The 23,218-nt window shown below is 40.4% G+C and overlaps 1 protein-coding gene across 1 annotated transcript in view; it reads left to right on the top strand.

The window, feature by feature from the left end:
• Positions 1–23,218, top strand: part of alk (ALK receptor tyrosine kinase) — a 476,012-nt gene that overhangs the window by 359,009 nt on the left and 93,785 nt on the right. The window contains exon 5 of the mRNA XM_075488032.1: positions 3,895–4,028. Within this exon, the coding sequence (XP_075344147.1) occupies positions 3,895–4,028 (134 nt within the window). The remainder of the gene's footprint in view (positions 1–3,894; positions 4,029–23,218) is intronic.

Here is a 23,218-nt window from a genome sequence, read left to right as displayed (position 1 = left end):
TTGCTTATTTCAAGCAAAAACGTCTTGTATTTGTTGTTTTTCTTACTTATTTCTGGAGGGGGATTTTTTTCCAGTGCGTGTGTTATAGATTGAGCTGTGTGGGGTCTTTATTGAATACTTTTCCCACCCTCTTCACTTAGGTTTGAAAACGCATGTTGTTGCACTGGGTCTGTGTTCAATGCTCTTAAGCACACAAAGCCAGGCATTCCTGCAGAGGGGCGCTCCCATTATCATCATGCTGACAACTCATTCAGCAGAAAGGTCATTTCTAAATTTGCCTTTTAGCTGAGTGCTCGGTGAATTCAACCAGAACATACAGTATATGTTTTACTCAGTTGGCCAATCATTTCAAGGTTATCAAGGAGACGGCGGCAGCTCTTATCTGGGGTTTCATTTTCTTCCCATTATAAGGGATGTCAGGGAGCAGGTCCCACGCTGCCAAGCTGCTCTGCAACGGCGTACTGTGGTGCTGGAACATCACTCCCCATCTGGTCAGCTTCTCCCCTCCACTCTGAGCAGCGTCTGGGTGAGACAAGCAGGAAAGAGATGCAGCAAACACGGCTCAGCAAGAGACCGGGACAGAGGAAAAAAGGGAGGATGGAGGGGAGGTGAAAGCCTGTGGAGTTACTGCTTAGACTTTGGGGAAATCAGAAATGCTCAGAGCCTGTTTGTGATGTGTGTGTAGGGGGTGGGGGGGGGTTGAGTGTGCGAATATACATTCATGTTGGCTGCACTGACAAAGCATTGAATATGCTCTACAGTAAACAGGCATGTTCCTATTACCCAGAGTACTTGTCATAATTGAAATGTTGAGTGATGCTACATTTCCTCAGCGTAGCATCACCTATAGAGTGTGGCTCCTTAAAGCTTTTATAAAAGCGTGAAACTGTTGCAGTTTTATTCTTTTAATGATTTTGTGTCACTCGTGGGAACAAATTTACAAATGAGGGACTGAAAGGGAAAATCTTTTGCCAATATAAATATGAATACTGTGCCTCTTAGCCTTTCACCAAGACCCATTTAATCAGGAGAAGTACAGTCGTTACGCTCTAGATTACAGAAGAGTGTTGGCAGCCCACATAATGCACGTTATTTTTAAAAGATTTGCACATAAAAAGGTTTTTGCATTAAAAAAAACAGCCAAGCTTGGATTTTATTTATTTTTTTAACTTTGTTTATTAAGCTTTTTTCACAATAGAACAAAGACATACAGGAACACTCAGAACAGAATCCCATCGCCATAAAGTAAAAAAAAAATTTTAAATTAAATTTTAAAAAAAATACATAGATAAATCACAATAAAAAATATAAATTGATGAGTAAATCTAAAACAATGTATGTCAAGCATGATGTAAAAGAAGACATATGAATTTGAAAAGGAGAGAATGTTACAGAAAAAAAAAAAACAATCAAGCAAAAAACAGATACAGTACATACCAAGCTTAGGATTTTTAAAGCCAATTTTAGGTAGATGCATTTCAGTTTAGATGCATCTTATAACAGAATATATGTTTATTGAAATTAAACAGACAACAGAAGTAGAAAAGAAAAGTTTTTCTGGCTTTGTTGGTGCTGAGCTGGTATTATAGACTATGGCCCAATCAATTCCACTCAAGTTTGGCCGTGCACACCTCTGGTTATCCTTAACTTTTAAGATTAATCTAAAAAGAAAGCAAACCCAACCAGCCACATAACCTCCTTGGGAAAAGGTGAAATGCTGTCAGACAAACTTGCAACAAAAGCATTTTAGGTTTCTGAGGAGGACGGATCCAGGTCAACGGTTCGGAGCCTGGTTGCACTCTCACTTCGATGCCTTAAACCAGTTTCACAGCAGAAACAGAAGGATCTCAGTCACAAGAGACTTCACTCCTGATGGTTAAGGTGGCACTAAGTCGAACAGCAGGAGCCTCACGGGTGAGCCAAAACCCCAAGAGGAAAGTCTCACAATATAATCCACCACCGTTTAACGCCTTCAAACCGAGAGATTTTAACCTTCTGCTTTTCTGAAAATTATGGAATTTGCCCATATTGGTCGATTTAGTTTAAAAAAAAATAAATAAAAAAAAGTAAACTCTTTAAAATGTTGAGGCAACAACCCGTTATGTGTGAATGGATGTATATTAATTACATTGATCCACAGCGCAACACATAGTGGGGTAGGGTTACACTGGATAAAATCTAAATCTTACCATTTGTCTCATTGAGTATCTCATTACACTTAATATAAGACACAACTGCCTAACAAGTACCATTTCAGCCAGATATAGGGACTTGTTTTAATACAATACATCTTGAATATCTTGTTAAGTGAAAAAGTCTAGAAAACATCTTGTTTTGAGTCATATTTCACATGAAACAAGCTTTTTTTTTTTATTTGAAGAGGTTTTTAAGCTAATTTCAAGATCACTTTTAACTCAAAAGTCCTAAATATCACATTTTTTTTCAAGAAATCTTGACAAGCCAATTTTCACTAGTTCCATTGCCAGATTTTTTTTTGCTTATTTCAAGCAAAAACGTCTTGTATTTGTTGTTTTTTTTAACTTATTTTTGGAGGGGAATTTTTTCCAGTGTAGGGTTCACTTTCTTATGACATTGTTGCTTTGTGATGACATTTACATGCAACATCTCGATACACCCATGACCGGGTAAACTTTTAACGCGGTTGCAGATTAATTCAACTTGTGACATTATTAAGTTTTAGAAATGTAAAATAAATTGTAATTTTTTTGGGTGAGTGTGGCCTGCGATGCATGGGGTGGTAACAAGCCTTGGCACCAGATTGAAGAAGTTAATTAACCCGATGACTCGGTCGCATGCCAAAAAGACTAAGATACGACTCTCTGGAGCTTGACTGCTGTGTGTGTATGTTGATTCAGTCAAACGCCAAGTTGTTAAATTTATGGTTGGAGTAGAGCCAAAGTTAGAAGCATTGTAAAATAACATCAAACTGTCAATGTGTGCTCTGTATCATATCTGTTGATGTAACCTGTCTTTGTCAGCTGGATACAGTCGGTAGGAGGCAACAGTCTGTTTAGATGCCAAATGATTCATCTGATACAGCTTGCAGTGATGTAGTTTTCCCCTCCCATTATTGACTTCTGCATGCATTCACATGATATATTACCAAGTACTACTGTAATATGCTAATTACTGTTGCCATGTGCTGGTAGGAGTAGTTTACATTTAAGGGTATGGCACTCATAAACTCAGTTTCTCATCAGGGAAGAAGATTCAGGGCAAAGCCTGTTTGGTGCCATGACTTTTCTACTGAAGGGATGGGTGAGATGCAGGGGGAGGGGAGAAAGAGGAAGACAGAGGCAGGGAGGGAGAGAGAGAGATTGTTGATGAGCTCAGAGCCAGAGAGAAATCAGCACAATTTGCTTAATAAAATTAGGGACAGTTGAACTGCACAAAGCCAGCCCGTGGTGAAGGGAGGACAGCATTCAGCGCAGGACTGCAGCTCGTTCGTACACAAGAACTTTACCTGAGTGCGTCGTTGCTTCTCAGCCACACACCTGCCACGATTGTGGCTTTAAATTTTCCGCAAAGGTTTGACTCCACACTGGCTGTAAGCTCTGAGCTGAGACACAATCTGACACCGGATTATCTATAAACCTCTACAAGACTCCAGAGTCCGGCTGGGCTCAAAGAGTGGGCCATGCATCAACAGACTAAGGAAGAAAGGGACCTACCCAAAATGGATGGGGACGAGGAAGCCCCAATGTCGGCATCCACTGAAGCCCTGGACAGTCCGTCCTCTGAGACTCTGGGAGCTCCGGCTGAGCAGCCCCAGGCTAGCCTAACCCCTAACCCCCGCAGATGGTGTGGGTATTTCTGTCAGCCGTGGTGTCTGCTCATTGCTCTGACCCTACTCCTGCTTTCTCTCCTCTGCAGCTGGGCAGTGGTCCATCTTACCCTAGGGACTCACGGAGCATCTCCTTTTCGGATCTCGGCCAGCTACGATCGGCGGATCCCACAGGATGATACTGCCACCATTGAGCCCCACTTCACCACCAACTGCACCATGGGTAAGTAGCACTTCCACAAAGACTTTTTTTGTTTGTGACATGCCATGCTGGTGTTACCAGGAATCAGGAAAAAAGAACTTTTCTTTACTTCGTAATGGGGTTTGTTTCAGCTCTTTTATTTCATGGGATCATTCAAAACAGCCTTAAAAATCACAAATTGTAGCTTTCTTCTCTCATTTTCCTTTAGTTCTAAAGTTAATACTATAAGAAAGATGAAGCCTGATGGTAGTATCTTATAAAAGAATAAAAAATCAAGTATTTGATGAAAAATAATATTACTTTTCAAAGTTGCAGGATTAAATAGTAAAAGTTCCAAAATAATGGAAGTGACTTTATCAGATGATAATACTTGGGATCCTTCTCATGTTGTTATCTTGTTTTCTAATGTGTATGTGCACTAAATGTGTCTCACATGTCTGCAGAGTGACCGAGTTCCCAAATGGGCTCAAACATGTCTGGAAGTTGCACAGCTACATTCTGTGATTTTTAACTTCGTTACACCGTGTTGTGGAATGAAATGCGTAGACCAGTCGAGACTGACATAATATCCCTCTCTGTCAACCTCCAAATCTCCCAGAATTGAATTAATATAACTGATTCAATTTCCTCTGAACTAGACGGAAAGGCACAGCAGCCCTCACTTAAACATGTAATGTGTGCATTACTAAGAAAGTATAGATACAGTCGTTGTTTCTTCCAGCAGAAATGTTTTACAGGTGCAAAATGTGACACCAACCAGGTGCTGATTCAATTTAACAGCGTTATGTGCATTTATGAATTATTCAGATGCGTTTAAGGTATGTTTTTATTTTCCAGTCATTTAAAAAAAAGGCAGGATTTTTCTCGGTGAGTGATTGTGGTTTGGAAATGCTTCAGACGAGGAAACCTGTTTAGTCGGCAAATAGAAAAAGAAATACAGAGAGGAAAAGGAAACCACAACAAATGGCTCACCGGTAGCTTCTAATCATGGTTTAAATTAAATCTTGAACTTGGCAGCTGCACTATAAGATCCCCACAATGACATAAAGTTGTTTACACAGTGTTGTCCTGACAAAATGATGTTTTTTAACTAGATGTATTACAGTAAAGCATGAAATTGCATTTACACATAGTGTTTTCCTGTTGATTCACATCCACTTTGAAATGTGTGGTGACAAACGCATTAACAGAGAAGATCTTTGACAACATGCTGATTGAAAGCTTTTTATTGGAAATTCTGCATTACAGGGGACATATTGTGCAAAACTCTAATTTACATAGAAAAGCGTCCACTGCCAGTCCCGCCGCTGCTGCCCAAATGACAGCATTTTTCAGCCATCAGCCAAAGTGGGAATGCATGCAATGTTTTTTGAGATGTCACTTAACTCAATGACCACCGACTGTTTGACTGGTGCAAAAACACAGAAAACACTGTTTGGCAAGAAATGCTGCAGTTTATGGGGAAACTGGACTAAAGGCCTGGAAATGTTGATCATCCATCTGTGTTTGACCAGCATACAGATCTAATAACTGACAAATAATGATAATAATAACGGCTTAAATGTATAAAGGATCTGCCACGAGCTGGCTGAAAACATGCACTGCTGGCTCACAGTTTTCATGACAAAAGTTTGTACAAAATTAATACATTTTGTACACATTTTCCAGTTGAAAAACAAAACATTTAAGTATGCTGCTCCCTTTGCTTGTAATAGATTGCAAATCCACCTGAATCTTAAGGAGTTGGTATCACATTTTAAACGTATTAGACGGAGATTCGTCTGGTTGTAAATGTTGTTTGACTATTCTGTCCACATTTGTCCTGTGATGACTGTGGTGTTAAATTTCTGAGGTACTGGTGTCATTTTAATTTATGACTTTTTATAGTTCCCTTTTTATGACGTCTTCATGTAAATTTTACTTTTGTGTTCAGCATATATGTGTGTTGTGGTGTTTATTGCTGCTCCACTGAGCTGCTTTCTCTCTTGGACATTCTTGGAAAAGAGATTTCAAATCTCAAGAGTTTTTATATCCTGGTTAAATAAAGGTTGAATAAATAAATAAATATAAGCTATGATGACAATCCTGTCTCATGGCAAAGTGTGAAATAGTCACAAAAGCTTGATTTATCAATTAAAATCCCCACACATGAGCTTTAGGTTTTTTTTTTTGTTGTATCGCACATGAAAATAACTCAAAGGAGGAATTCAGTGTCGCAGTATTTCCTCAGATATTCACGGATCAGCTGTTGCTTCACATTAAACAGATTTGGAGGTTGGAAGGGCTGGAGGGTGGCTGTTTATCCATTAAAGGGATAGTTTGCCTCTTTTGACATGAAGCTGTATGACATCCCGTACTAGCAACATCGTTAATGAACATTTTCTTACCCCCCGCTGCGTCCTGTGAGCCGAGTTCCAGCCTTGTTTTGGCGTTGACGAAAGTTGTCCGGCTAGTTGGCTGGGGTTTAAAAAATAAAGCGTTTTGCTTCTCAAAATAATATGCGTTCAAAAGAGTAATACATTTGCATCACAAAATCGTTGTGCAGGAAAAAGTCAGACCTCACAATCGCTTAGCGCTATTTTCTCTCCCTTCAAAAGAGGCGAACTATCTCTTTAAGTTGCTGTCTCCCAAACCTTGTTCAACATGTTACAAACTATTTGTTTCAGGTTAGATATTAAAAACATATAAATACATACTAAACCTTTTTGGACACTTGGACAACATGTCACCATAGGCCTAAATGCAAAGTGTCCTGTTTAGTGACTATTTAACGTTTTACTGTGAGACTTGGCTGAATCGGAACATCCACTGGATTTTTCTTGGTACCATAACGTCACTTACAAACACCGCTTTGTAGAAAAAAAAGGCACCCTGGCTTACATAGCATACATAGAATTTCAGGAACCCAATTTCCCACCAGATGTTAAAGGTACGGTCCACTGAGACCATAAGTATCCCTGTCGACACCAACAGCCTTTAATTGAAGTTGATATTTACTTTCTTAATCCCAAGACTGGCAGCCATCTTAAATGTTCTGCCACTTGGGGAATATAGATAGATTGAAAAGTGCTGCAGGTGATGCATATTCTGCAGCCTCTTCCAGCCAATACTGGGTGACACACAAATAAACATGCATGCTCACAGCCAAAAGTTACTGGAGCATCTGGAGAAAACCCACGCAGCCAAAGAACGTCCAAACGCAACACAGAAAGGCCACAACCAACCTGCACATTCAATCTCAGAGGTGGTGTGATCATCACCGATTCCTCAATCAGTAAATGGGTTTGGTTTGCATTAAACTCCTTCTGGTCATTTTCCAAACACCATGAACTAACAAACAATAGGGAATGACTTGAATTAATACATGTTTCACTTCATTTGGATGAAGGAAAATTTAGTTTTCTTTAAAGGGAAAAAACAAGCAAATATATACTAAAATACATTATTATTACTGATCTGGTAGAATATAATAACAGTGTACCTGTGACATTTGTAGACCTTGGAAATCCAGACTAGTTTGAACCCCACATCACCTGCATCTCACAGATCCTCCCTCACTTCATCCTGCAGGTCATTTCTGAAGTTTTCAGTGCACAGCAAATCCAAGATGCTCTAAAACTTGTAAATCTTAAAGTTTTTCATGGTGGATCTTCATGTCTGCCATGGATCATTTTCCTGTTGCACATACCAGACTCTTCACTTTAACTTTCTTGACTGACTGCTTGACATTTTTGTCCACAATTTGTTAATATTAAGCGTTATCAGGGTTGGGGAGTAACGGATTACATGTAACGGCGTTATGGTAAAAGGATACAAAATAAAAGTAACTGTAATCCGTTACAGTACAAGCAAAAACGATGTACTCAGATTACAGTTACATTCAGTGAGAATGGGGGTTACTTAACAGGATTACAATTTGTGCGAGGTTGCAGTGACAGAAGTACAGAGCGGCAGGGTCGGACTGGGGAAAAAAATCGGCCCTGGCAATTTTCCCCGGGACCAGCCCCCCCTCAGTATTAATTAGTATCTCCAATCTAATTAAATAAAAATAAAAAAACGAGCACAGACCGCTCATACAGTAAATGGCATGTACCCATAGAAAAAATACACACTCACACACACATCACACAACCTGACTATCGACTGCTAACAACCATGATCAGTAACCTACACAAACCCAGACACATAATGGCTCGGCGGCCAGCAATCGGATAAACCAATGAAGTGAATCAATCCTGTGAAAGAATGAAAACAAGTGAATGAAACCTGCACTCACCCATTATGAAGTTTACTCTGCCAGCCCCATAATCTTGCCCCTGCTCAGCCAACTCCTTGACGTCGGGTATGGTTGCTAACGTTACGGCGGCTAGCATTAGCAACGAGGCTGCTAGGCTTGCTAAATCGGTAAGCATTAGGCTACTGAAGAAAGCTAGTCTTTTTAGCTACGTTATATTATCATCTTTCTTCTCGGCTATAAGTTAACCTTTGTTTACGGCCACTGGCCCTAACCTGACGCGCTAGCTGTCAAATCACCGGAAGTTTTCACCGGAAGTACTGGCGCACACACACAAGCAAGGGTGTGCAAAGAAAAATAAAATGTGATGTAAAAGTCTTACTTTGCTTATTTATTACTAAAGTAGAGCACTTCATTGTCATTGCACATGTATTAATGAAATGCAGTTTGGCATCTTATCAAGTGTAACGCGTGCAGATTGTATAGCATGCAGTATTTAGAGATAAAATGCAGTTATTTACAGCTAGTGTAAGGAAAGATGGTTAATAGATATGTGCAGAATAGATCAATTACCTAGAGAAATGCATGTATGTGCAGAGAATGTATAATGTAGTTATGGCAGTACAATGAAAAGAAAAATATCATGGTATAAATAAATGTGATAAATACAGATGGAATCATACAGATAATATACAGATTATCCTATACCATAAATAGGTAAAAGTAATCCAAAAGTAATTAGTTACATTACTTTTTTTAAGTAATCCAAAAAGTTACACTACAATTACATTTTAAACAAGGTAACTTGTAACTGTAACGGATTACATTTTTAAAGTAACTTCCCCAACACTGAGCGTTATCCACTCGTCCTTCGACCATCGCAGTGTTTCCAGTGCAACCAAGGGCGTAAAGGCCTCGGTATGCTTCTCCGTCGCTATCCGTCAATCCGACTCCGTGATCACGCAGAGGCTGTTAAACCTTTCGAAGTTCTCCGTCGGGATGTCGGATACGCAAGGCAATTCACCTCCCGATCAGCAGGCGTCGCTACGTTAGACGACCCAATCTCGTGACGTCTATGGTGAAAGTCATAGATTGGTTGTTCACCTTCCGGCTCCGTTCCACTCCTCACAGTGAACGATGGCGACCGAGAGAGAAAGACTGTTGTTGGAGTTGGAGCTTGTTGATATTGAAATGCAAATAATTTTGACCAAATGTGGACTGGCACACAGTAAACTCTTTCAAAAATGAGTTGTTGTTCTGAGAGGAAGGAGCTAAACTGGAAAAGTGATTCAGGAAATTATGTTGTTAGCCGACCAATCACAACCCTTGAGGTCTCCGTGAATCTCCGTTACCTCAACGGATAGATAGGAAGTTTGGCCGACGCACGCAAGTGACGGAGAGCGTCTCCGGGAGGGTCTCCGTAGACGACCATAAATCAGGCTAAGTTTGCATAGGAACCATAGGGACAGGTCACAACCAAAGTTTGGGGAAGACAGAGTTGTCCCTACCAATATTTTTGATAATATTCTAATATTTTTTTTTTTTTTACATAATGCATTAAATATAAATTAATTCGTAGTATTAAGCATTTGTGGAGAACTCTATTTCTGACGTGCCGTCTCGTCGCAATGTTCAGTGTAACCTGCATTACAACAAGGTTAGATATGCTGCCATTTGATTGGCTGACGAAGAGACGCTCTGTGTGGCAGAGTTGCTGTGAAATGCTGGATTGATGGTAAAATATCAGATTGCCTGCTGCAGACAGGCTTGTGTCCCTACCAAAACTAAGACCAAACTTACGCCCTCGAGTGCCACCATCTGCTTTACAACCTGAAGCAGAATCTTTCCTCAATATTACACTGCACGTCTAACAGCTGGCAGAGTGTTCTTTTCACTGGGTTACACGGTGGAAATGTGCAACACCACTTCACTGTCGGGTAACCTTCAAGCAGATGTACTGTATGATGGTCTGATTTTTTTTTTCTTGCCCAACAGATGTTCAGTTTTGCATTGTTATGTCTTCACTTCGATAATTACCATTAACTGCCAGATTTGGGACATTTTGGACGGCTATAAGTCTTATATCCTTCCCCTGCTTTACTGGCATCCAAGGGGGGGGGGGCCCAAAGAGACATAAACCTGATAGCCTACCTAATGATAATTCTTGACAATTTAGGAGTAGATAAATACCTAATGTTTGCAGGTGTTATTACGACACAAACTTAATTTTTTTCTTAAAAATAAACCTACGAAATTTATGATTTTTTCCAAACTTTTTTCAGCTGCTTTGTTGTCATTCTCAGCTTTTATTTTATATATTTATTTGATTCATTAATGTAAATATGCTGCAGTTTCCGGAGCTAAATTTCGTCCGTTGTCCTAAGGCAGGTATCATAAAAAACATACAGACAATACACCATGACAAATGGATATAACAAGTAGAAATCTTACACAAAACAAAAAAAGAAGAAGAAAAAGTCCTGATTCACATCAAAGTTAAAGCTGCAGTCTGCAAGATTTGTTGTTGTCATACGTAAAGTCCTACTTTTTGGCATTTTAAGAGTTTACATGATCTATCAGAACGCTTGAAGTTGAAAACGGTGACCTCCGTAGTCGCAAAATGCAAGAAATGCTTATTTTTTAACCGAAAAATAAAAAGTTATTCAACTTCCTGTCCCGCCCCTTCAAAACACATGAGAACTCGTGCACGTCTACGTGCACGCCAGATGCGCCTACACGACTCCTCATTCATCAACTCACCTGTCATTTGCGATCATGGAAGACACAGTAAGTAGACTAGCCCGTAATGAAGTTCAATAGTCTAGATAAATAAGCGTGGGGACGAGCCTACCTTGTATCGCGCGTGCACAATCGGTGATTGACAGGCAGCAGAGCCCAGCTCGTAACCTGATTGGTTACCTTTTACCGTTGTAAACAAACCTGCTGGCTTTGGAGGGACCTAGCGGGACATATAGGGGACCTAGAGAACTCATTTTTTTTTGTATTGGGGTATTTAATGTACTACTTTCAGAATCCCCGGACAGTTCCAGGCATTATGCTTGAAAAAGAGTTGCAGACTGCAGCTTTAAGAGTCCATGCACAAAATGGAAAAGACGGAGGGGTTGCCCATGGGAGCAGGTCTGCTTAAGGGTCTTTTTAAAGGTGGTGTAATTGTCACAGTTTCTAACATGAGTTGGCAGTTTGTTCCAAGACCGTGATCCTCTGATGGACACCACCATTCTGCCGAATTTAGTCCTGCGCCTCCGTACATCAGTCTCTTCTAGTCCGTGCTCTGGTGTTTACTCTAGAGGATTTTGTCTTTATGAAATCCTGTTATAGTGGAGGAGCTAATCCTTTCAAAACCTTAAAGATGAGACGGACATCCAAAAACAACAGATAGCTATGAAAGTCTGAGATTTTGTACTTATTAATCATTTTCCAATAATGGTTATGTTTAGGTCTTCTGTCGAGTTTTAAGTGTTTTAAAGTACTCTCTGATGTATGCGACCATGTTGCATGACAGTAGGAAATATGAGTAAGTATCATTGCATGCATTTAAGTCCAGGAAGGGTCTTATATCTTTGAAATTTTATTGTATTTGTGACTTTTTTTTAACGTATTGCTTCAAATTAAGATTAGAATGGAAGATTACCCCGATGTACTTAAAGTGTTCAACCACATTTTGGCTGCAGTACCTGATTAAAGTCCTTTTTCGCCCTGCAAAAACACAAAAATGAATACAATAGAATTTCTTTTATGATGCTCTGAATGAATGAGGAACATCCTGTAAGATTTATCTTCTGATTGGGATGTTTGGACTTGAGGTGATGTCAGAGCTACACGGAAGAATTCCTCATTTGATGCAGCTGAAATCTCACACCTGGCCATCTGATCAAATCAGCGACGCCCGACTCGTTATCAGCTGTCAGATATGCAAATGCGTGTGTGAGAATGGAAAAGACGGGATGAAAGCAGAAAAGATCATGGAAACGAGGACAACATTAGCAAACATAAGTCGTAATTCTCACTGCTGATGGAACTTCAACTTTTGCCTTCAAACCGATGTAACATATGTCACATATTTTATATAATCCTATATTTAAAGGGAACCTCCAGTTTTAATGGATTAACCAAAATGTAATTCCAATTTTTAAAGCGTAGATGCATTACTGTGTCCAAAGAGCTCCATGTTTTTAATTTAAAAAAAAAACTGTAATTAAGGTGCAACACCAAGAAGAGTGTGGCAACTTAAATCCACACCAAACCTTCCTTATTAGTGAATTTGTTGCGATTTTTTTCTTTTCTGTCTGATTTGGGACAGAAGAGAGTGGGTGCTGCTGCTCATGCAAATCCGGCCATGGTTGAACAGCGTCTAATTGTTCTCAGCTCTGGGATCACTGTGTTCTCCTGCCAGGCAGCACATAAGCCCTGGCAAGTGGAGAGAAAAAAAGCATGCAGACGTACCGTTCTCTCCTCAGGCACCACCTGGGTACTCAGCACAACACCCACAACACACCTCCCACTCCCAGTCTAAGCCCTAATCCGTCTCGGCACGCTCTCCGTGCAGACGCACCACATTTCGTGGCGATCCTAAACCTCCCCCACTCTCCCCTACAGCACCTGCCACAAACCTGGGCTCGAATTACCTTCCATCCCACCAAGATCAGAACACAAGAGGCGTCAGACCCAGATTCACTTGTTTGTTTTATTTGTTCCACTCAACTGCACCCAGAATTAGCCAATTGCTGCTATGAGTCACCTGAAAAGACAGTGTAGCACAAAGGCTCGTCCACAGTTGGTTAGTTTGATTGATTGCAGTGATTTTACATTTTAATTTGACCATATTTAAGAGACTTCTGGTTTACCACTGTTGTTGTTACATAAGAGTTTATTGCAGACCTGGGGGAAATAAAAACATGCTAATGATAAACATCATGTAATAGTTCTTGTGCTTCGTGATTCATCTTACCAACAGTTCTGTCCTTTTTTACTACCAGTCACACAATTATGTGGAAAAAAGTGCTATCTCTTTGAATTCTGAGGTTTACATATCAGGACTTATTTGAAGAAAAATGATAAGTTTCTTCGAAAATTAAGCCAAAATCCAGACGGCTCGTAGATCCACCTTAAACGGCAATGACTTAATGTTTTATTCTTGGAACCAAGAAATCAATTCAGTGGACTAAAGCTAAGGTTTGAAATACGAATGACTTTGGCTCTGTAGGAGCCACTGATGTCTTCATAATAACTGAGATTTTCTGCTCTGCAGAGATGAGTTATCAGTCTCTCTCATGGTTGTGGAGGAATTTAGTTCCACTCTTCTCTCCAGCGTTGCTTCAGCTCATTGAGGTTTGCAGCTCTGGTTTCTGCACAGCTCTCTGAAGGTCCCACCACAGCATCTCAGTCAGGCTGAGGTCTGAACTTTGACTGGACCATTGCAACTAGGGATGCACCGATACCAATACTGGTATCGATACTATTCTAATATACTCGTACTCGTTAAAGTTAACCGATACCAATTTATTGCATGAAGACCGCGATCAGAGGGTGGCTTGTCATTTTTGTTGTATTTTTTTAGATTGGCGGCTAGGGGAGACGTCAAGCTAATCAGGACCAGTGTGGTTAAGGCTAGTGAGACCGAAACCTGTCTTTCAATTCATTGCATTTTTTGTGGTAGAAGTATTGGCATCGGTACTCGGTATCGGCAAGTACTCAGATCCAAGTATCGGTATTGTATCGGTTTGAAAAAAAGTGGTATCGCTGCATCCCTAATCTGAGGTCTGGACTCTGACTGGACCACTGCAACACCTTGATTCTTCTCTTCTTCACACATTCTGCTGTAGATCTGCTAGTGTGTTTGGGATCTTTGTCCTGTTGATGAGCCAGTTTCAGCCCAGCTTTAGCTGTCAGACAGACGGCCTCACATCTGACTCTAGAACACTTTGGTATCCAGAGGGGTTCATGGTGGACTCAATGACTGCCAGGTGCCCAGGTCCTGTGGCTGCAGAACAAGCCTTATAACCCTTCCCAGATTGATGGGCAGCAATAGTTGCTTCTCTATGATTATTGCTGATGTCTTTCCTCCTTGACATTGTGTTAAAACATGCCTGAAGGCTCCAGAGCATCAAACTGACAAAATGTCGACTATCATTGAGGTGCTCACATGAGCTGATGAGTGTATTTGATGAACAGCACCTGGCTGCTTCTTAGCCATTTCATTCCTGTGGAAACTGTAAAGATGGACGTAGTTTCCACACACTGCTTCTGCATTTTGGTTTAGTTTTTGTCTAATAAACATAGTCACAGTGTAAAAAGTTGTTGTTCATCTTAGCTTGTGTTTCCTCATCCTAATACCTTTTTTTTTTTTTTTTTAAGTATTTTTTACAGTTTTTATCCTTGATGCAAACAGGGGCTCTTGTGAGGACTGACGAGCTCATTACCAGATTTTGTGAGTTTGAATTTGACTATATAGTTGTACTTTGGCAACAAGGAGGAAGGTCACATTTTCCTTTAAATTATGAGAAATGTTTGTCCCCCAATGAATATCCTGTTCGGTATTTGTGCTTATGAATTACCCTGCAAATTTCACATGAAGCTTAGACATGGCAGCAATGAACCCTGTGGGAATTTGAACCAGTGACCTCGCTTCTCCTGGCCCATTTCCCTAACCGCCGCTGCATGCCGCTAATGGAGCATCGCCGCAACTCTATATGTCGGGATTAGGTACACAGCAGTGTGAGGGTGTCCCTGGGCCCATCAATCACACGCAGCCCTTTGGAGGCAATGAGGGAAGTGGGTTTGGAGGGAGCCAGTGGAGTGGACAGGGGTTTAGACATGGATGGATGGCTGATGAAGTGTTTTTAAGGTGCAAAAAGAAAAAGAATGCTCTGCGTCCCACCAGGACACATCCAGCATGCGCCTCTAAATGAGGTTCTATGTTCTTTTTTACTCTTGATCGCATAAATGAAATCAACTCAGCCGTTACGTGCGTTTGTACCTGGATAACAGTGCTGTATGTTTAAGATGAAATGATGTCAAAGATGTAGATCTATAAAAGCTGAAGGATGGGAGTCCATGAAGCAGTGGCCCATGAGCTTTACTTGTATTTAATTTTACTTAAGTGTTTAATGAGATCGCAACCTCTGCGCTTCCGAATAAGTTGTTTATTTGTGTCGACTTCCTGCTTCATAAAGTTTTTACACTTTCTGCACTGAATATTATTTGGCATTAAAAAATAAAACAGAAAAAGCACATGTAGTGGAGTCTGTAAGTGAATGTGCAAACCATTGGATTGTCCTGTATCTACACATTTAACTTGTTTACATGTGTCCTACCTGTAACCAAACCCCAGCGCTGCCTCTCAGCTGGTAAGCCGATATTTTTTCCCAGTGGCCACTCGTGGTATTGCAACAAAGAATCCCCTGTGGCCCAAAAAGCATTTTTCCCAAAGAGATGCCAGTAAAACTGTTCACAGGACGCCTCCAGCTGTAACCGCTGTTATTTACTAATCTTTGTATTCTAAATTTTTTCAGTCATGGGCTTATTATCCATCAAAACGTTTTTTAACGGCCAGAAAAGCCCCAGCAAAGTTTTTTTTCCCAGTGTGACGGCCCCTAAGCATCATGGGGTGTGACTCTACTGCGCATGCTCTATTCACCGCATAACGTTGAAATCCACGGCGGCCATTTTGCATGGCCTTATCCAGTTAATATAATACATCCATGCTTGTGACCAAGGCGGCTAACGTTAGCGCAAACATCCCAAGTCTCCCGGAACTTTTAAACTCTGATGGAAGCCTGTTTATTCATGTCTTTCCATTTCCATCTTTCCACTTTATATGCAGCCTCGCAGTCCACACAGGTCACTTTGCTTTTAGTCTGAACACACCGTTATTCTTCTGTATTGCTGAATTCCAGCAGTAAATTGAAACAGGACCGAGTGAAGGTTCAGACAGAATACTCGTGGATAATAAAGATGAGATATAAAAGGTCAAATGTCTGCTTAAGTTGAAAAATGTTAACCAAATTGCAATTTAACTTCTAATGAAATGTAGGCTATAAGCTGCAATCTAATACTTTTTTTGGTTTTGGCTCTGCATAAATTTGCTGTTGGGCAGGGTTTCAGGACAAGCTGACATTTGCCTGTTGCCAAATCCCATTCAAGATGTGAAGGAGAAGAAAGGAAAGAATATGATGTACATTATATGGCATGAAAAATCATGGGCATGCCTACTGATATTAAAAAAAGAAAGAAAGCAAGCAATTGCTATGCGAAAATTGGGCACCAAAATACGAAAATTGGGGAATTAAGGAAAATTTCAGCTCACAGATTACAGTCATCGGTTGTTCACAATCTTTGTAAGGAAAGATCTGGGTAAGAAACGTGGACACTTTGGGCTCCTCTAAGTGGCCGTCTGGCACTGAAAATTAAAATGTCTGTCGGCAAAGTAGGTGAAGGCTAAAAGAAGCATTTTCATGTACCCGTCTTGTTTCAAATTGTAAGGTATGAGATATGGTGTTCAACAGTGGCTGTTAAGTTGGGCTTTTAAAGAACGACTTGTAGGATTAACACACAAGCAAACCATAGCTTCTATTTGACTGGAAAAGACCGAAAGGAAGTTCTATAAGGTTGGAGTGATGGTGCTCTGTTCTATTGTTCAGCTACATTTGCATAAATTCATACTTAAAATGTGAGGCAGAGGGGTGGATTGATCAGCAAAATGAACATTGCCTACTAGAAAGTTTTAGGAGTTTCTAAGGTTTCTCCCTGAAATAGAAATGGAAGGACACATGCAGTAACAACTAAAGATGTGATTGTTGCAATCTTTGTTATTTTAAAATTGTAAAAAAAAAAGAAGTTGAATGACCACCTGAGCGGTTCACAACAAAAGAAAATTTGATGAGTGGTATCTCGGGCTGCCCTTAACTCAAACCACTCCTGGTCGACCATCGGTTGCAATTCACGGCAAATAGTTGGCTATTTGTTGCACATTTATATTAGATGTGTTCTGGGTTTCCTACACTATGTTAGCCATGGACAGGGTTTAGATCCAGCCCCCCCCCCCTTTTTATACTCATTCTCACGCAGACTTTTTTTTCTATCTTTGTGGTGATTCACTGTTAACACAATACATTCTCCTTTCCTTAACCCTAAATAAAGTATAAATAAAGTATAAATAAATAAAGTATTTTTCTATTCTATTGTATTCTATTCTATTCTAACCCTAACTGTATTTAGATTCTAACCATTAAAGCTGCCATCGGCGGTTTTCAAAATTCTGAGTCTAAAGTCGGAAAATTCGAACTGAAACAACTTTCAGGTCCCTCCCCCTCTGTGGACAAGGTTGTGCACGTGAGTTCCCACCAGTGTGCGCACACACAAGCTGGGGCAGACTCACGCTAAGCATGGAAGACGTGGTTGGTGACTGTTCTGCTCAAATAAAAGATAAATAATAAACCTAACGTGATTGGTTGAAAACAGCCGGGAGCGCTCGATTTTTTGGAAGCACGATTACAGGCTTCAGAGGGAGCTGCAGAATTCGGGATTTTTCCTAAACAGCATATTTAATATTCTACTTCCAGAATCCCATGACAGTTCAAGCTAATATGACTAAAAAAAGTTGCAGACGGCAGCTTTAAGATAAAAACTAAGAACCCATTAAACATGCTAGTGCTGTGCGATATGGACAAAATTGTATATCCCGATAAGGATATATATCCCGAAATAGTATTTTTTCTTAAAATCTTTTATATATATATATATATATATATATATATATATATATATACATATATATATAAAGATATAGATATTAGTGGTGGGCATAGATTAATTTTTTTAATCTAGATTAATCTCACTGAAATCTTGAAATTAATCTAGATTAAAATGGCTCATTCAGGGGTCCGACAATCCGCGGGGTTCGCGGAAACAGACGTGTAAACTTTAGTTCCTATCCAAACAATAGTCGTTTAATCCTGAGACTGTTGCAATTGCCGTGTCGAGTGCTTCAATACAATAGTGTAGTAACCCCACGTATACCTTTCTCACTGCAATTAAGTTTTATTTCGGATTTTATTTCGAATTTAGTTTATTTTCACAGCTGCCTCTGCTATTCCTGCTCTTCTCAGGTGTACCTAATGTAGTTTTACATCATTTGTAACGTGATGTATATCTTGTATAACAAATTGTAAATAACAACACGTTTATTCGTGTCCCTGCCCTCACTTTCCTCATGTTTTTTTTCTCGCGGGGGTGCTGCACAGCCTCGGGGCCTTTAAGAATTGAACATTCTAAATGTGACGTCACGAGCTACCAAAGCTACCAAAGCAAATTCTCAAGCGAAGCTTCTCCAGCGAGGTCGCTCTTGGTGTACACGCAGCAGGCAGACCAGCTTATTCACATGCATGGCTCCAGAAGTTTCTCTAGCTTCGCCAACTTCTCATATTCAGCACTTGTTGGGAGGGCCAGGTGGTGCTGCTGTTGAGATAGCGTTGTGCTCTGTTGCGCTTCACGCGCAGTATCCTCCCTGTGACCACCATATTAGGAGCGCTGTCTGTTCCAACAGAGCAGATTTTGTCAACTATCCCCCACAGATTAGCGACCTCCATAAACTGCCTAGCACAGGCTTCTGCAAAGTGGCGTTCTTCTGTTTTAATCACACCTAACGGCAGACAAAGTACATCAGCCCACACCCGAGCTAAAATATCAAGGTAAAAGTCATCACAGTTTGCTTAGGCTACCTATTTTGACCCAGTTCCCAACCCAACTTTGAGAATAGATTAACGGCTATATTTTTTATATCGCCCGATAAGACTCTCAAATAATTGCAGCACGTTAACGCCGATAACGGCCCACCACTAATATATATATATGAAAAGAATGGCAATTTTTGCGCGTCTGTGATTCGTCAATGATTCATTCAGGCTCGTTTGGCGTCTTTGTTTTTCTTCGTTTGTGGTTTAGAGGTAGTTTTGTCGCATCTTCATGCTCTCTCTCTACTCTTCTCCGTGTCATGTTTTTAAGTGATAGAACAGATTAGACGTGTTCGAAACGCTAGTAACGACTTGTTGGCGACATGTTTTGCAAATGACCGTTGTCTGGTCGGTGTCTGACTTTTTAAATCCAAACCAAAACCACACGATGGAATTCCTGTTCCCTCTTTTCCCCACTAATTCCTCCCTGGGTTCTGTTTCCATTGTGTTTTCCATCGTACTCTCGGCCTCTGCCATGTTGTTTGTATCCATGCATGCTCCCTTAGCGCTGCAGTAAATGAGTCTTTGCGGGTGACGTAAAAATGTTACCGCTAAGTGGTAGCGTTGCTACAGTTACATTTAGCCTTCATTCATTGTTCATACAGCGTGTAACAACGTTTAATTTTAATTGAAAAAAAAAAAAAACTGTATCAACAATGGAGGGCTATATCGTAAGGTAGACATTTTTATATCGCACTACGACATATATCGTAATATCGCACAGCACTACTAGTCCCCATTAAACTTGTCGGACCCCAGGACCATCAGCCCATTCCCTCTTACGTGATCAATCATGGTTGATCAATGAGTTACAATATTGATGCCTACTCTTCTACAGAACTTCTACACAACTACAGAAATATTCTGTCTGTTTGGTTTTTTTTTTACCTTTGAAGCATTCTTAAAGAAAGAAAATTTAGCCAACTAAGATTGTTCTCATCAGCTTAAGCTTAGTGGAATAACCAGGAGGCAGCTCACGTTCTTGCCTCTGGTTTGATTTTTACATCGAGTAAATATTGTCCTGAGATGACCTTAGGTGTGAATTGGCGGTACATAAATAAATGGAATTGAATTTAACTGAAGAGAAAGATGTCAGTGTGAGTGTCGGTCTTGTTCTTTAGTGCTTTGCTTTCACTTAAAGGTAAAGTGTAAGAGATGTGAGTGGAGAAAATCCTAATCATCTAAAGTTTTGTTGAATTCTACACCTTAAATGTGTTCTGCACAGAGAAAACGTTCAGATGCTTTGACCACCCACTGTAGACACGTGCATTTCTACAGAAATCCACGTCATATCTTAAGATTTATTTCTTTTATTGAAGGTGATAAAACACTGACAAGAAAGAACAGATTAGAAGACGTCCAGTTGATTATAGATACTCACTGCATCACTATTTCACAAGAGTTTCTTAAGATGTGTGTGTTAAAAGGAGTTCATCTTTCATTTCGGGCCAAAGCCTATAGGAGCCCTTAAGGGAAATCTGCCATTTTTCTGTCTGCCAGATTTACTTCAAGCTAAATCTTGGACTATTTTCCTCTTTTCTTTTTTTAAACCTTGAGGTTACTTGAAAACTTGCTAAAGATCACACATTGTGCCTGAGTAAGTTAAAAACAAAGCCCATCAATTAACAGAAGATAAGACATTCGGAGACAAGTCCCGATCTGGCAGCACCAAGCTTCATCACACTCTGCCTCTAATCTCTTGCCTTAGGCTCTTCCTCTAGAAGCATCCCCTCAACACAAACAGGCTTTCTGTTGCAGGCACTTTTCCAAAGCAATCTGTGCAGGCAGTTTCATTTTTAAGATGTTGAGCAAGTGTTAAACAGCCCAGGGCACCAAGTAGAGTGTTCCCAGTATGCATAAGCCAAATGGAACAGATGTCTAAATCAACCCTAACCTGACACGGAGCAGGAAATTTCCTAGTATTACGATCTTAAAGCATTATTGAATTAAAGCCAGTCATTAAGATACAGCAACCTTAAATCTAATTTCATTCTGGGCTCGTGCCAAGAACGCCGGCATGAAATTCTTAATCTGTTCATTGCGTCACTTCAATCCATTAAATGTCAAACAGAACAGTGTACATTATAATTGGTGTGGCTACATTGTCTGTTAGACGTATGGAAATATTCATCTGTTGGAATTTGTCAGAGAGAGAAATTCCTTTGAGCCTGTTGGGTGCATTAAAGTTAATTACTGTCTAACCTTATAATAAGTATAAACTTTAACAGCATTGGCAAAAATTTATATTGCTGTGGGAAAGAAAGTATACTCTCTAAATACTATAGGGTAAATACACCCCTGTGTTTGGAGGAAACCAAACACAGCACATCAGCACAAACACCTCACACCAGCTGTCAAGCACGGTGGTGGAGGGCTGATGATCTGGGCTGGTTCTGCAGCCACAGGACCTGGGCACCTGGCAGTCATTGAGTCCACCATGAACTCCTCTGGATACCAAAGTGTTCTAGAGTCAGATGTGAGGCCGTCTGTCTGACAGCTAAAGCTGGGCTGAAACTGGCTCATCAACAGGACAAAGATCCCAAACACAGCAGCAGATCTACAGCAGAATGTGTGAAGAAGAGAAGAATCAAGGTGTTGCAATGGTCCAGTCAGAGTCCAGACCTCAGCCTGACTGAGATGCTGTGGTGGGACCTTCAGAGAGCTGTGCAGAAACCAATGCTGCAAACCTCAATGAGCTGAAGCAACGCTGGAAAGAAGAGTGGAACTAAATTCCTCCTCAACCATGAGAGAGACTGATAACATCACACAGGAAACCATTACTTCAAGTTTTTCTCACACTTTCTCTGTGTTTTGACTGTGTAATATGTCATGTGTTGCTGTTCATCTGAGACTGTACTTATTCAACTTTAACAATCCAGATAGTGACCCAGAGATTTTATTACTTAGGTCATGAAATCTAAAACTTTACAGCTAAAAAAAAAAGGTGTTTTTCACTCACTTCTACAGAGCAGAAAAATCTTAGTTATTATAAAGACATCAGTGGCTCTTACAGACCCAAAGTCATTCATATTTCACACCTTAGTCAGTGCACTGAATTGATTTCTTGTTTTTAATCATGCTTTTTAATGAAAACTATAAAATATCAAGGCCATTTTTACACTCTGGTGTCCAAATCCTACCGCATTGTGGTAACGGCTTTAACCAAAACAAGTTGCTTAAAGCTGTCGGTGGAACAGATGCTTGTTGTCACTATGTTTACTTAGCTTCATATCAAAGGAGGTATGGCCATGCAAGGAGCCTCAAAGGTGGGAAAAGGCAGCATGTGGTTGCTTTGAGACTCACAAGTAAGATTCAGACAAATGGTGACTGCATATTGTGCAAGTCGAGCTTTTGTCTACATGGAAATAACCACATGAATTACAGATGAAGGCAAAAAGAAAGCTTCTGGTGTCAATCATAGTCTGTTTTGGGTTTTTTCTCCTGTAGTTACGTGTTTTCCAATATGAAATCTCTTTTAAAGTCAGATTTAAAATGTATCACGCAGTCAGTGCACTTTCAAGAGCACAAAGAGGAGAGATATTTTCTTATGCAAAGAGCAGAAACTGTCTGTGAAAAGCCGGATGAGGCATCTCCTGTGGGCGGCAGGTGTAGAGGAGGACTCTGTTCACAGCTGGGCGCCGAACACAGCGGGAGACTGACAGGCGGATTGAGGCAGCATTTGCAGTGATGAGGACGGTGCTCAGACTGTCACCCCCCATGACCCAGCACTGGATCAGCATTAAGAGATGGATAGATGGGTCATAAGGAAAATTTAAACATGAAAACAAATAGATGTTTTTAAACAGATGGAATTGTAGTGGCGCAGGTGGATAGACCCTGAGCTGGATCACAAGTCAGACCCAGCAGGGCGTGTGAGGTGTACCGGTGCGAGCTACTACCGCGGATGTTTTCAGGTTGAAGATTGAATGAATTGCATTCCAAACCCACTACCAGTGTTAGGCAAACCCCATGATGTCTGTGCAGGGCCACCTGCCTCCCAGTTCTCCTGCTTATGGATGTGTTAAATCCCTCAAAGCAGTAAACAAATGAGTGGAGAAAAATTCCTTCCGTAATTTTGGTGCCTGATAATTCTTCACGCTTTCAGTCCTCTGAGATAAACAAATCTCCCTCTTTTTCAAACATTCAGGGCTAAGGTTCAACAGTATTTTATTTGTTTCATGTCGGCTAATTGTGCATAAGCATAGAAACCTGGCTGAGTTTCTTTG

The sequence above is a fragment of the Odontesthes bonariensis genome, chromosome 17 (assembly GCF_027942865.1).
Source record: "Odontesthes bonariensis isolate fOdoBon6 chromosome 17, fOdoBon6.hap1, whole genome shotgun sequence".
Lineage (NCBI taxonomy): Eukaryota > Metazoa > Chordata > Actinopteri > Atheriniformes > Atherinopsidae > Odontesthes > Odontesthes bonariensis.
This window is presented reverse-complemented; position numbering and strand designations above follow the sequence as displayed.